General features: G+C 38.0%; 1 protein-coding gene across 1 annotated transcript in view; it reads right to left on the reverse strand.

Moving 5' to 3' along the window:
• Nucleotides 1-14170, reverse strand: part of Slx4ip (SLX4 interacting protein) — a 143013-nt gene that overhangs the window by 45649 nt on the left and 83194 nt on the right. Inside the window, 2 exon segments of the mRNA XM_070006743.1 lie at nucleotides 2825-2945; nucleotides 8603-8692. Coding sequence (XP_069862844.1) covers nucleotides 2825-2945; nucleotides 8603-8692 — 211 coding nt within the window.

Below are 14170 nucleotides of genomic sequence, written 5' to 3' on the forward strand. Positions count from 1 at the left end.
TAATATGGCCATGGTGGCAAAGATGAAGGTTCTATTTAGAGTGTGTAAGCTTGAGATATATCAAGTGCCTATTGTGACAGCAGCAATTAATCAGAGCCTTCTCAGCAATTCTCATAGCTCAGGTAGATGAGGCAGGGGTGGTGAGTGGACTGTATCAAACCTCTTTCATCCAGAGAAGACAAAAATCTATCTTGGGCTAAAAACAAACAAAACAAAACAAAAAACTCAAAAAGAATGTAATGGGATCTGCTGGATAGAGCATCTGCAGTGCTAAACATTAGTGAAGTAACGGTAACCTCATCAAGAGTACACTAATCCCTTAGGAATGAAGGTAAAGAATCCTGATCAGCTGAGAGATTGGAGATACAGGGAATAAGAAATAAATAAGAAAGACATCAACAGCAACTATTTGCTTCATAGGTACCAAAGGCAGAATGATTCTGGCATGCTACATCACATACATATTCACATATTTTAACTTTGCTGTATTGGCTTTACTTAACCTATTTCATTTAAAGTGTGTTAGCAATAGTTGACTTCATAATTTAGTTGTTAAGTTAATTCTTTCTAGAGGCTTTGCATTAATTAGAGGAGGCAGAAAAACCAATCAGAAATCCTGAATCTGGAGCTGGGACTTCAGACTTGGATCATCTTAGAGGGTATGGTGAACATGTGCATTCTGTATAGTTGGGAAAACAGTGTGGTTGGACAATAGCTTATTGTTATTTGGAAGTTCATGGAAAAAGGAAGTCAAAGGGAAAATACCATTGGGTAACTTAGCTTGTGTCCAGTCTCCCACAATTTTTGACTTTGTTCCTGTTTTGGTAATTTTACTACATCTAATAAGTCTCACATTTACAAGGTAAGGCCAAAATTGTGCATTTGCTGACATGCTAGCACCTAGGACAGCAGGTCCTAGTTCTGTCTTGCATTAGTTTAGATGGAGTAACACAAGGCTGTGCCCACATGCTACGCAGTCTATTTCTCTGGGCTGGAACAGATGATTCTGATACTCAGTCCCAAGCTTTCAGATGGCGCCAATGGCACATGGACAACTTGTGCTGAGACTGTTCTGTTTGAATAACTTTAGAATGTGACTCCTGGCTCGCCCTAATACCTAATACCTTTCATCAACTTCTTTACTGAAGATACAGACCTATTCTGGTTAGTCTTAAGCAAAGAAGAAATTGAACCAAAGACATTAGGCAACTAATGCTTGCAACCACTAAGAGTTTCAAGCTGGGAACCATCTTTTTTGTGTTGTTGTTGTTTGTTTCAAAAAGCCATTTTGGCAGGAGAGGTGTGGAAGAGTTAGAAGGAAAGTCAGAAGGCTGTGGCAAGAATTCAAAAAGGACTTTGCCCAATAGAAAAGGGAGTGACAACCAGAAAAAAAAAAAAAAGAGAGGAAAAAAATAATAAAAAAAAGACAACTCAATACAAATCCGAAATATAAACATGTGAATCACTCAGTCAACATATAGGAAGAGAAAGATAAATAAAAATTGAGAAGAGTGCTTTTTAAAAAAATTTTGATCTGTTTGGCAAAAAATACGAGCATCAGTAATACCTCAAACTGGCCAAGACTTGGGAAAGACACTAAGGTAAAACTACTGAGAACTGACAAGTCTTACTGTTTTTCTTCTCTTTTTTCTAGTGATAAAGTGTTTGAATTCAGCATTTTTTTTTGGGGGGGGGGGTCCGGTCGTGGGGCTTGAACTCTGGGTCTAGGCGCTGTCCCTCAGCTCTTCAGCTCAAGGCTAGTGCTCTACCACTTGAGCCACAGTGCCACTTCTGACTTTTTTCTTTTTGCTTATGTTGTGCTGAGGAATTGAACCCAGGGCCTCAGGCATGCAAGGCAAGCGCTCTACCACTGAGCCACCTTCCCAGCCCAAAGTGTTTGAATTCAGGATACTGTGCTAGCTATATCCCCAGTCCTCTTTGGCTTAGTTATTCTTCTGACAAGAGTCTTGCATGTTTGACCTGGCCAGTCTCAGACCACGATCCCTCTACCTGTGCCTCCCACAGAGTGTAGCCCAGGGGCTAGTTGTTGGTTGAGGTGGGATCTCAATTTTTTTTTTCCGTTAGGTTGGTATTCAAAACACTTTTTATATCACTGTCTTTTTTTTTTTTTACAAGTCTATTGAAACAAACTTTGTTGTTGTTTTGTGCAGATCATAGAGTTGAACTCAGAGCCTAGGCACTGTCCCTAAGCTAAAACTAGTCTAGCACTCTACCAATTGAACCACACCTGTATATCCAGCTTTTGGTGTCCTTGATGTTTTGAGACTGTTAGGCCTTGTCTGAGAGAGGGCTCCTCCACTGAGCATTGTAGGATGTATAATGTCACTCCTAGCCTCTACCAATTACATGCCAGTACCACTCTTCTTCTTGCCATTTACTAACTTTAGGCAATATCTGTAGACACAAATATTGCCTAGGGACAAAACTGTTTCTATTTGTGAATATATGAAATAGGATGACATATGTGAAAACATTAAAAAATTATAAAGCCCCAAATCAATTTAAGTCAGTATTAATATAAATCCATCTTCAAGTTTACTTTCCCCTCCCCCCAAAAAAGCATTAAAAATTTTACAGTTTCCTTAGGAATGTTTTATTTGCTATTTTTATATATTTTTGCCTACCATTAAAAGCCCTACAGGGCTTTTTGCTTAATTCCTGTTACCCAAACAAAGTTATCTTCATTACAACATAGTTTTTAAGTGTATCATTCTACTAACATGACAGAGTCAAATATAATTGCCATCTCTACAAAGCAGAAATTTTATTTTCTTCATCCAAAATCAAAGTGCTCTGTGCCTACCTTTTAAGGACAAAGGACTGCATCTTGTGAATTCTGTACTTGATGGCTTTTGCTGTTTATGAACTTCCAAGTGTTCCTTAACTCTTGAATCAATGGCTTCTTTTAACAGCAAACAGACTTCCTAAAGTTAAAAAAAAAAAGGATATAACTTTCTAGTTTAATGCAATGTAAAAAAAAAAGTTAACATTGAACACATTAAAAGTCAATGTTAAACATTTCCTTTTGTTTGCTTTTTAATTTAGCTGTAAATGTTCAAAGGAATGCTGTGTGCTAATGGATAGCACCACAGATTTAAATATGCTACTGAGGTTTACACAGAACTCCATGAAGGTTCACTGTGTGGTCTGAGAAATTAATTTCTCTCTGCTTCAGTCTCACAATTCCAAAAGGAAGATTAAAAACTCACTTCCATGTAAATGTCAGAGTACTGGGGTAATAAAATCAGCAAGGTAAAGGATATTTCCATATAATTATCAGTCAGTTGTACTGTACTGAACAGAAGAGACAAATCAAATGGAATTAGAATTGGCTGGTAGCAAGGGTCTGAGGGACAGGTCCATAGTGGCCTGACAGAGGAGGAGTCAGGAGTAGGAGCACACTTGTCATTGGTACTGGTGGCTTAGAGAACCCTGGCTACAGTAGAGGCAATGAGGGGCAGCCCCCTCTGTTTTACCAGTGTCCTCATGTTTATAGATATCTTTCAGTGTGCTCAAAAGGAGCCAGAAGCAGTGATGCTTATATACAAAATTTTCAAACTTGATTAAAGTTGTTTTTTTTTAGTGTAAACACCAACATTCATTAGTTTCTGGCCTTAGTTTACAAATCTACTAGTGAGAGAAGGGCATTGAGCAGTTCAACAGAGATGCTCTGATTTTCTTCCCCTCTTGTGGATGATACTATATATGCCCATTTGTTTTCATTAAAATTATACTATCTTCATCATTACTTAATGATGAAAATAGCTTCTTATTTTCCTAAAGTAGATTAATATTCAGTTACAGACATGCAGGCTTTCATACAACTTTAGCACTGCAAACCACTGTCTAATTTCTGGATACAATTGCTTATATCTTTATTATTTAAAAATAACGAACAAGTCAGGTGCCAGTGGCTCATGCCTGTAATCCTAGCTACTCAGCCGGCTGAGATGTAAGGATCATAGTTTGAAGCCAACCCAGGCAGGAAAGTCTGTGAAACTCTCATCTCTAATACAGTACTAATATAGTACTCAAAAGAAGCCAGAAGTAGAGCTAGGTTCAAGTGATAGAGTGCTGGCCTTGAGCAAAAAGGCTCAAGAACAATGCTTAGGTCCTGAGTTCAAGCTCCAGGACTGACCCCTTCTCTTCCTTACCCCCAATAAAAAGTTCAGTACCACTGTAATAGCATACTCCATGTAGGGTTTCCTTCTGTACAGGAACATGTAATCTAATTCAGGAAAACAATATAAAATTGATACTTAGAGATGGTCTAATCCTAGTTCAATTCCCAAAGCCCACAGCAGGCTCTGAGTTGCCCAGGTCACCTCAAACCTGTTTCACTGGTTTCTTGCAATGCCATCTCAGGTTCATCCTGGAATCTTTATAATTACAACATGAGTAAAGCTTCTCATTGCTCTGAAGAGCAACCACAGCAAAACTTTACCTTTATTGCAAATATGTACATACAAATCTCTCTCTCTCTCTCTCTCTCTCTCTCTCTCTCTCTCTCTCTCTCTCTCTCTCTCTCTCTCTCTCTCTATATATATATATATATATATATATATATACTTCTTAAACAGTATATAATATACTCTTAATTTAAGTCATAAATAGAGAGTGTAGTTGTGGAGGTGGGAGGGAAGGGATGGTAGGGGAAAAACAGAGGAGGAGGCAACAATGCTTGATAAGAAATGTACTCATTACTTTGCTCATGTAACTGTAACCTCTCTGTACAGTATTTCCACAATAAAAAACATAAAAAAGTCATAAATAGAAGTGTCTAGATAGAATACAAAATCCTAGTTTTCATTTTGTAGCCCCAAAGTTGCAATACCTTGTGGAATGTAGTGATATCCATTTACAGTTGAGTGTTTTAGGATTTGTTCATACAATAGAAAGGCAGCCTTGCCTTGTACTGTTGTTTTAACAATTAAAGAATTTTGCTTCACATGCAGGGTTCAACTATGACTATGCTAGAAAATATGTGAAAGACATACATGGAAACAAGGATTGTTAAAATTTGGTCATAAATTCCCTATAAGGCTAGAATTAAAAATAATCTGACAAAAATAGATTGTAGGCCTAAACACACAGTTTCTCCCTATAGTTATGGGTTTTCTTTCTCTAAGTGAGATTTTCACAACTAAAAGGTAGACTGTACAATATGGTCAAGATACTCTAGAAACTGACCACATCACATTCACTCACGCATCCTCTTTGGAACCAGAACAATATGAAGAAAAAAATAAACACCTGCCAGTAACATTTGAGGAGCAGATGAAAAGACCATGTCAAAAGCAATGACTAACCAAGAGATGCATATGGCATCTCCAGCTCGCAGGGACTTGTTTGCTTCTTTGAGTTTACAAATGGAACAGTTTGAGTTTGACTGTTTGGGTACAAAGACTACTTGTGGTGGACTCAAAATAAACTATGTTTAATATTTGTAATTAGTCCCTTTTTAAAATAAAGGAACTGGATATTCTTAAGACTTTCACTATATAAAGTGGCTGTTAAAATACCATTAAACTGGTTGTCCACAAGAAACACCAATCATGAGATGAAGTAATGATAAAAAGCAATGAGACATTGAACAAAAGTTATAACCTCACCTAGCTCTTCTTTCTTAGACACAACAAAAACATCATTCCAGAACAACTTTAATGTCAGCAAACATGCAGTTTAAAGGAACAACTTAGAGCAGAGGCAGCAAACCATCAACTTGGCTTTCAGGGGAGTTTGGCTGCTGACATGACCTGCTGCCACTGCAGCATGGTTCTGCAGGTCCCATTGTGTACTGCTCATCTCTGCTAGGTCATGCCTTGCTGCCCTAAATTCAGCACTAGTTGGAGCCACACAATTGTGTGTAGCACCTTGTAACAAAAAATCTAGCCTCCATGCTTTGACTAGGAAGTGGTTCATGGACTCCTAGCATTGGAATACTGTACATTAACTTGGAAACACTGCCCATAAATGACTAAATATCAACATATAAGGTCTAAAGCCAAATGGTAAAGTTGGAAGAGAAAATTCTGGTCCTGGAATGATAGATTATAGAAATCACCGTCTGTGTAAGTCAAGTCAGAAACTTTTCAGGTAAGGTTCCTTCATGCAAAGGATTAGTCACTTTAGGGAACTGACTTAAATCACAGGGACACATGTTAATAAGCTAAAGCTTAGATTTTTATGACACTGACTGGCTTAGATTTTATGATGTTGAGTTGACTAACTATTAAATCCTGAAGGGACAATCCAAAGTTAATTACTTGGATAAAGTCCATTATACTGAACCTTGTATATGCCTTTTCTTAGTTTATATCACTAAGTATCCTTTGCAACATAATGATAACAAAGACTTGATATTACCTTTGGCTAAAAATATATTATCCTGTAATTATTTTTCTCATTGGGGAGGTGGGTGGGAAAGTTTTAGTACCCTCCAAAAACTGACTAGGAAATAAAATTGATCACCAAAGTACTTCCTTTGCCACTCACTATCATGAGCTGTTTCTCCATACAATCAACCTGTTGATGAAATTTACTTCTTGCTATAAAATGCAAATGAGACAAATGAATACCATGGAGGAAACAAAGTATATTGATTATTTTGAGAGTTATATAAAAATAACTACCTGACAACCTCTGCTCTCTGATAAGCAGAATCTGGAACAGGAAGTAAAGAATGTTATGGGAAGTATATGTACTTTCTAACCCTCTACCACAGCAGATGTTAATGAGATGTTAGAAATTTAGAAGCAAGAAGCAACACAGGCAGCTATCTGGCCCAACTCCTTCACTTTCAGACAAGGAAGCTGAGGTCTTGGGAGGTTAAACATCTAGTTTGCAAGATGAACTTTGAAAAATGTAGGCTAAGAAGCACAGTCTCCCAGCACAGCTGGAAACTTGAGTGTGACTTATGAATCCAACCAAAATCAACTACTAATAGTTCACTATTGACTGGAAAGCCTGATGACAAAACAGTTGATTAACACACATTTTCTACGTGATATATATTATAGAAGTGAAAAGTACTCAAGAAATGCGAGAGACCATTTTCTACTGTGACACACTACTTATTGGAAGGGTAAATAGCTAACACTTGAAGTAGCTATAGCTCACTGCTACAGCAGTGGTGGCATATGCAATGCCTACAGCAGAATGGAATTACTAGAACTAATCTTAGCAGTTATTATTTAATATTATATCTTTATAATTGTTTACATGTCTCCCAACCACAAATGGTGTCAGGTATAGTCTGAGTTTTGAATTTAAATAAATTTTAACTTTTGATAATCAATTTGTACATATTTTATGGTAGTAAGTAGATTTATCTTATAAATTCATAGTTTTCTGCCAATCTTTTTGCTTGTAATCTTTCTATTTTTTAAAAAAAATTTTTGGTCCGGTTGTGGGGCCTGAACTCTGGGCCTGGGCGCTGTCCCTCAGCTCTTCAGCTCAAGGCTAGAGCTCTACCAGCTGAGCCACAGCGCCACTTCCGGCTTTTTTTCTTTTTGCTTATGTGGTGCTGAGGAATTGAACCCAGGGCCTCAGGCATGCAAGGTAAGCGCTCTACCACTGAGCCAACTTCCCAGCCCTCTGCCAATCTTTTTGATATTCCAAGATTACCAAGTTCATCTAAGATTTTTTTTCCAAACTGTTGAAAAATCTCTAAAAATAAATTCACACTGTGGAATAGCATAAACCAAACCTGTAGGTTTTTTTTTCCTTCTTCTTCTTTGTATTAGTCCTGGTGCCTGAACACTCAGGGCATGGGTGTTGTTCCTCAGCATTTATGCGCAAGGATAGTGCTCTACCACTTGAGCCACAGCACTACTTCTGGCTTTTTGGCAGTTAGAGATAAGTCTCAAAGACTTCTGTGAACCATGATCCTCAGATCTCAGCTTCCTAAGAAGCTAGGATTTCAAGCATGAGCTACAAGTAACTGGCACAAACCTGTGTTTTCAAGGGTCAACTACTCATCATTACCCAGATATTTGCTGTAGTGACTAGCCAACATGAGAAGACACAGTGAAGTATATCTCTACTTGTCAAACATTCATGACAATTTAAGGACAATAGAAGATGGATGGGTATAATAGATGTACGTACTTTGTGTCAAACTTCACACCAGAGCCAGTGGCCCAATCTTCCTTCATATTACTCAGATCAAAATCTTTACTTACCTGAAATAACATACATTCTTTTTCTTCCATTTTTAACACAGAATTCTTTCCCCATAATAAAAAGGTGAGGAGTTTCTAGTTTAAATAATATAGGCAGTGATGGAGATAAGCTCAGTGGTTTCCTAGTGTGTGGATAGCCCTGAGTTTCTACCATCACACCTAAAATAATAATAAACAAGAAATACACCAAGAGAGTAGTATATAAACATATGTATGTTCTTGTTTTTGAAGGGAAAATGTGGAAATATAGGTGTCTGTCATTGGAATACAATTGTACAATTGTTTTTCAAGGTTAAGTACTATTAAACTTTTTCTCCATTGAGGTATTAGAAAAGAGCTAACATTTCTTCAAGCAGTTGCAGCTACTTGTGCTTAAATAGCAAAAAGCTTTGTTGTACCTCTTTCTTCTGCTCAGAAAACCAGCTGGTGTCTTTGTTTGAACCTTGTGGCAATATATGAAGATCCACGAGGATAGCAAATTTCCCACACTGAAAGACATTAATGGTAGAGTCAGTGACTATGCAGGTCATATGCAGCAAACTCACAAATTCTTAAATGGATGTTCATTATGAACTGGAACCAAGGCTTACTACTACATGGAGATCTTACTAACCTGGGTCAGGGCTACAGGTCTAACATACTCCTGTCTTAAGTTTAACATTTATAGTAGAAATGCTAAAGAGATATGCAAGATTTGTCAAGACAGAAACAACAAAAATCTATCTCTAAGCCACATCTTGTAAGAGGATACCAAGATATCTCAGTTAATTGGAAACCTATCACACACTGAGAGAAGTTAAACGAGTCAGTACTATACAAGTTTCTGAAACGAATTATTCTGAGTTATAACCAAGAAGAGTTATAACCTATTGTAATTTTAAAGAAACAACACTGTGGCACACATCTTGGAAGAGAAACAAGTCCATATTAAAAAAAATGAACCAAGAAGAAGAAGAAGGTAGAAGTTGAATTCCAATGATCAAAGCTAAAGAAACTTCCATTAAAATACATTACAAACTCTACAAGGTCTGCCTCTATTCCTATTCTCCTGGCTAGCAGTTTGGAAAAATACAAATGTTAGCCACACCTGCGATCCTAGCTACTTAAGGAGACTGAGATCTGAGGATTGTGGATTAAAGACACAGCGAGAACAGGAAAGTCTATGAGGCTTCTCTCCAATTAACCAACAAAAAAGCCCAAAGTGGAGCTGTGCTCTAGTGGTAGAGCACAAAAAGAGCTCAGTAAGTGTCCAGGCCTTGAATTCAAGCCCCAGTATTGGCACAAAACATTTTCTAAGAAAGTAAAAATAAAAATGTCCAATATGACAGCCAACAGCAATACATAGCTACTGGGCACTGAAAATGTGACAAATGTGACTTAAAGGCTAATTTTTTTTTTTTAAGTTGGTCATGGGGCTTGCCCTCAGCCTGGGTGCTGTCCCTGAGCTCTTTTGTTCAAAGACAGAGCTCTACCACTTTGAGCCAGAGCTCCACTTTTGATTTTCTGGTGGTTAATTGGAGATAACTCTCACGGATTTTCCTGCCTAAGCTGGCTTTGAACCACGTTCTTCAGATCCTAGCCTCCAGAGTAGCTAGGATTAAAGGCTTGAACAACTAGCACTCAGCAAGGCTAAATTTTAACTTAACTGAAATTTTATTTAAATAACCCCATGTGGCTAATGGATCTGTACTGGCCAGCAGAGCTGCAGATTCTATGAAAAATTGTAGTCTCACACTTTATGAATAATTTTTGAATATCACAAGGCAACTATGAACAAATTACTTTGCAATGGGATGGACAATACGATCACAGATTTGGAATGTCTAAGATACTCACAGATTTAGTTTATAAGTTACAGGGAAAGCTACTTCTGTACCTCTCTGGCTAAGCAGATTATTTTTAGTTGTGTGCCAAAGGCAATGGTGAAAAGAAAGTAGTTTTAACAAGTTATGTTAACGTAACAGACAAAATGAAACTTGATGTCTGCGCATTATCATATATAAAATTTAATTTAAGATATAGAGCTAAAAACCATTATTGTGACAGAATCCAGGCAGCAATAAATGCTGAAGGAAAAATTCTTTCACAGGGCATTCTCAAAATTAGAACTTTTGCAATCATAAAAGCATCATTGGTAAAATGAATATGTATGCCATTGACTGGAAATATGTATTCATTAATGCAGCTGTCTAACACAAAGGACTGCTATGCAAAATATGTAAACTATTCCTACACAGGATTAAAAAAATAACAGCCCAGACATGAACAGATATTGCACAAATATGAAAAGTGGCTAATTAAGTCCATGAAAAAAGTACTTGATACCATTGGTCATCAGGCAAATGTAAATTAAAACCACTTAGAGATACAGCTACAACATACAGCTATCAGCATGACTGAAATAAAAAAGACTGATACAACACCAAAGGTGAGTAAGGGTAAGTAGTGATCCAGACTCTTATAAATTGCTAATGGAAACATAAAATGCTTCAGCCACTTTGGCAAACTGTCCATTTCTTACAGCTAAAAAATATATATTTATTTATGGATTGAATCAACACTTCACTTCCACCCCACACATATGTCCAAGAAATATGAAACTTTTGTGCAAAGATGTGTTTGCAAATGTACATGACATAATAACAAAATTGAAGACAGCCTAAAAGCCCAGCAATAGGTGACTAGCTGACTATTGTATGTACACAATGGAATTCTAATCACCCAACTATTGATAATAAACATGGATTTGTCTTGAAAGCATATACTAAAAGAGCACGAAACAAAACAATGCATACCATATAATTCAATTTTCTGAAATTCCTAAACTGCTTTTGTTGCAATCAAAGCAGTGACTGATGGCCTAGTGAAACGACAAGAATGAACTCTGTGTCCTAATGGGGTATCTTAGCATACACTTAAAGCAGTACAGTTTACTGAATATAAATTAATGTCAGTAATAAGTTTTTTTAGTACTGAAAATACACTCATATTTGTTGACAGCTAATTTAGTATGTAAGTATTATATTCTCAAAATGTATAGTTATTTTTATGGTTTCCTATGGTATCAGAAGTAAACTGTAGCTCCTAATCTGCAGTTCCGTGTGTTGCAACCAGGTCTTTGTTTTAATGAAAGAGAATCAAAGAGAATATTAGAATGCAATAAAAAATACCAGTGTGTCACATGTTAAGGTTGAGAACTGTTTTGTTTAATGTAAGCATGTGTATAATGACTTATAATGAAAAGCCTATTTCTTATCATGGGCTATGGTTTTAAAAGCTTGGAAAAACCATACTCAAGTTATGTTGTTAGGGTCAAAATTTCAACTGCTAATCACAGTTAACCTTTAAGGAGTATGCTGCCACCAGGTGGAGGTCCCATGCCACAACGACATGATCTTAGGGAATATTAACCTTCTATGTGCCATGGACCACTTACTTCAGGCAACTGTTAAGATGATAAAATATAGTCAGAATGTTTTTAAATGCATAGAACACAATACATGGGATTTAAAAAACTGAATACAGTGATTACAGTTATCAAAACTTAAAAAAATAACAATTTGTGATATAATACTGTATGTATATGCCCATGAAGGCACTAGCTCCTGTGGGATAGTGGTAGGTTTAGTAGCTGCTATAAATCAAGTGTTTGTGGTAGTCTCAGCCATCAGCAACAATTGCAATATAAAAAGCTGTGACTTCTATCAGTGACAAATATTGCTAATACCACTGTATATTTTTAAATTCTTTTTTCATAATAAGAGAAAAACTACACCTATTAGAACTTAGTCAACAGAATAATGTAACTTTTTCTCTTCTCCTAGCCCATAGAAGACTGAGGTTTCAGTTGTCATAAAAGCCCTCCAAAGAATTGAGCTGTGTCTCTGCTACATTTTGCTAGGGTTTCCTGAAGATGTCCCCCAATTCTTGTCTAAACCAAGTTCTCTACTACTCCCTTTATTAGCAAAAGCAACCCTTAGGATGCAAAACAAAGTTATTAAAAAAAAAACTAATGCTTGAACAATTTGGACTCAAAGTGTTATGGCAACTTCCTAAAGAATTACAATGGTTCAGTATGTCTTTTCTAATCGCTTTGTGATTTCAATCATAATAAACCATTAAGCCTGCTTGTAAGAAAACTGATTAGAATATCTTTTTCTTTCTCACTGAATCTTACTCCAGTAATCCAACTGGCCTGGGATTCTAGAATACTCTACCAATAGGCTTGTCCTCTCTTCTGCCATGCAAAAGCTTTCTCAAATTCCCAAACTAATCAGAGGAATTTTGCCTTTCTAAGGTTTCCTATTCTCAAAGCTTTGTTGTTTTTTTTTTCTCCCAAGGGTAGACAGAAGTGAAAAAACAAAAAACAGAAACCACAAAGCTTCCAACACAGCAGGCAGCACAGCACCCTCCTTTTCTTCTCCACAGCAATTAAGAGGAGGTTCCTTTTACTCCCAGAAGAGGAACTCTCCAGCTCTCTAGGAAGAGGAGCAACACAATAACCATCATTTTTTTCTCAGGCCTGAGCTGCTCATTTTATAGAAGCCAACATACCTCTTCACCAGCTCAAAGGCTAGGAGACACACCCTTGCATACCACACGCTGGGCTGGACAGCCCAGGGGCTGGTCCGCCTTCCTCTCACTTTCCCCTCCACTTCCTGTCCAGCCATTCCCCTGACCAAAACCCTGGGAATCACCCCTAACTCACCAAGGTTTTTTTTGTTTTGTTTTGCCAAAACCCTGGGAGTCACCCCTAATAAGCTCCCCTTTCCTAGCCTTTCAGCATCAGCCACTGCATCTTACCAGTTTCATTTTATTTTGTGAAGTTCTCAGGTACAACCTTATTTTGCTTCATTGCTCATCTCCTCTCCCACTTGGAACCATCTTTAATGGTGTTCTAGATGAACCTTAATGCTGCTTCCAAGACAAACGACCATGTGAATCAGATTCAGTACCGATGCACTCCTACTGCAGCTGGGAGCAGGTCAGGAGCCTCTCATGAGAATGAAGCCCACCTCCCCCTTACCTCCCCTGCTATGCTAACTCAGCACAGGTCCCCTGCACAGAATGCCCCTTGCTTGGTAAACTCATATGTACTCTAGAAGCTTAGCAGAAGCATGGCTGGCTCCATGAAGTAAAGATTCAAGGGTTCCAACCCCTGCCCCCTACTTCTTGTTCTCTATATGCTTATGGACTTCTGCTGTATCACAAGACTGGTCATGGAGGGGCCCCCTTAGCTAGACATGAGTGCCACTGGAAACCATTCCACACCTCTGTTGACTCTGCTTCTTTAGTGATTAACAAACACAGTTAGAATTCACAGAACACCGGAAACAACTTCTTTGAGGTTATACCGGCAACAGAGTGACAGACTGAGGAATCAAATATAGATTTGTGATACTTGAAAGTCTACTGTCACACAGCACTTTGAAGAAAATCACCCCTCTCCCCAAGGAAAGCTGCCCAGGACATACTTCTAGACTCCTTGTACGGGCAAATTTAAAGCTGCTAGGCTGGAACCTACCCTCCTTCAGTCTAGAACTGGCTTCCTACATCATTTGGGATAAACAATGTGGCCCTTCAGGCCTGGTGACTGCACCAAGGGTTCTGAATGAGGTCACTCATCACTTTCCCTGTATAGCTGAGCTCCATGTGTGAGTAGAGGTATGGAGAGCTTCGATGTTGAATGTGCTACTAAGAGGTACCATACTGGAACAGGAGTGCTGCAAGAGGAGAAGTCCCACTACAGAGAGACAATGTAGGCAGGACTGTTAGGAAGAAGCAAAGATGGGAAGAGGAAAACAATGCTGTAGAGCATGAGGACAGTATGCCATACAGGACTTCGACTAAGTAAAGTTGTTGGGGTAGAAGACAGGTCTTCTCACATTGAGAATCTGTAGCCACAGTAGGGACTATGGTTTCAGTGGTTGTGTGTCTACCTAGCACGCATGAAGCCCTAAGTTCAA

Source organism: Dipodomys merriami, unplaced genomic scaffold, assembly GCF_024711535.1.
Source record: "Dipodomys merriami isolate MVZ:Mamm:240054 unplaced genomic scaffold, mDipMer1.0.p SCAF_7, whole genome shotgun sequence".
NCBI classification, from domain to species: Eukaryota; Metazoa; Chordata; class Mammalia; order Rodentia; family Heteromyidae; genus Dipodomys; species Dipodomys merriami.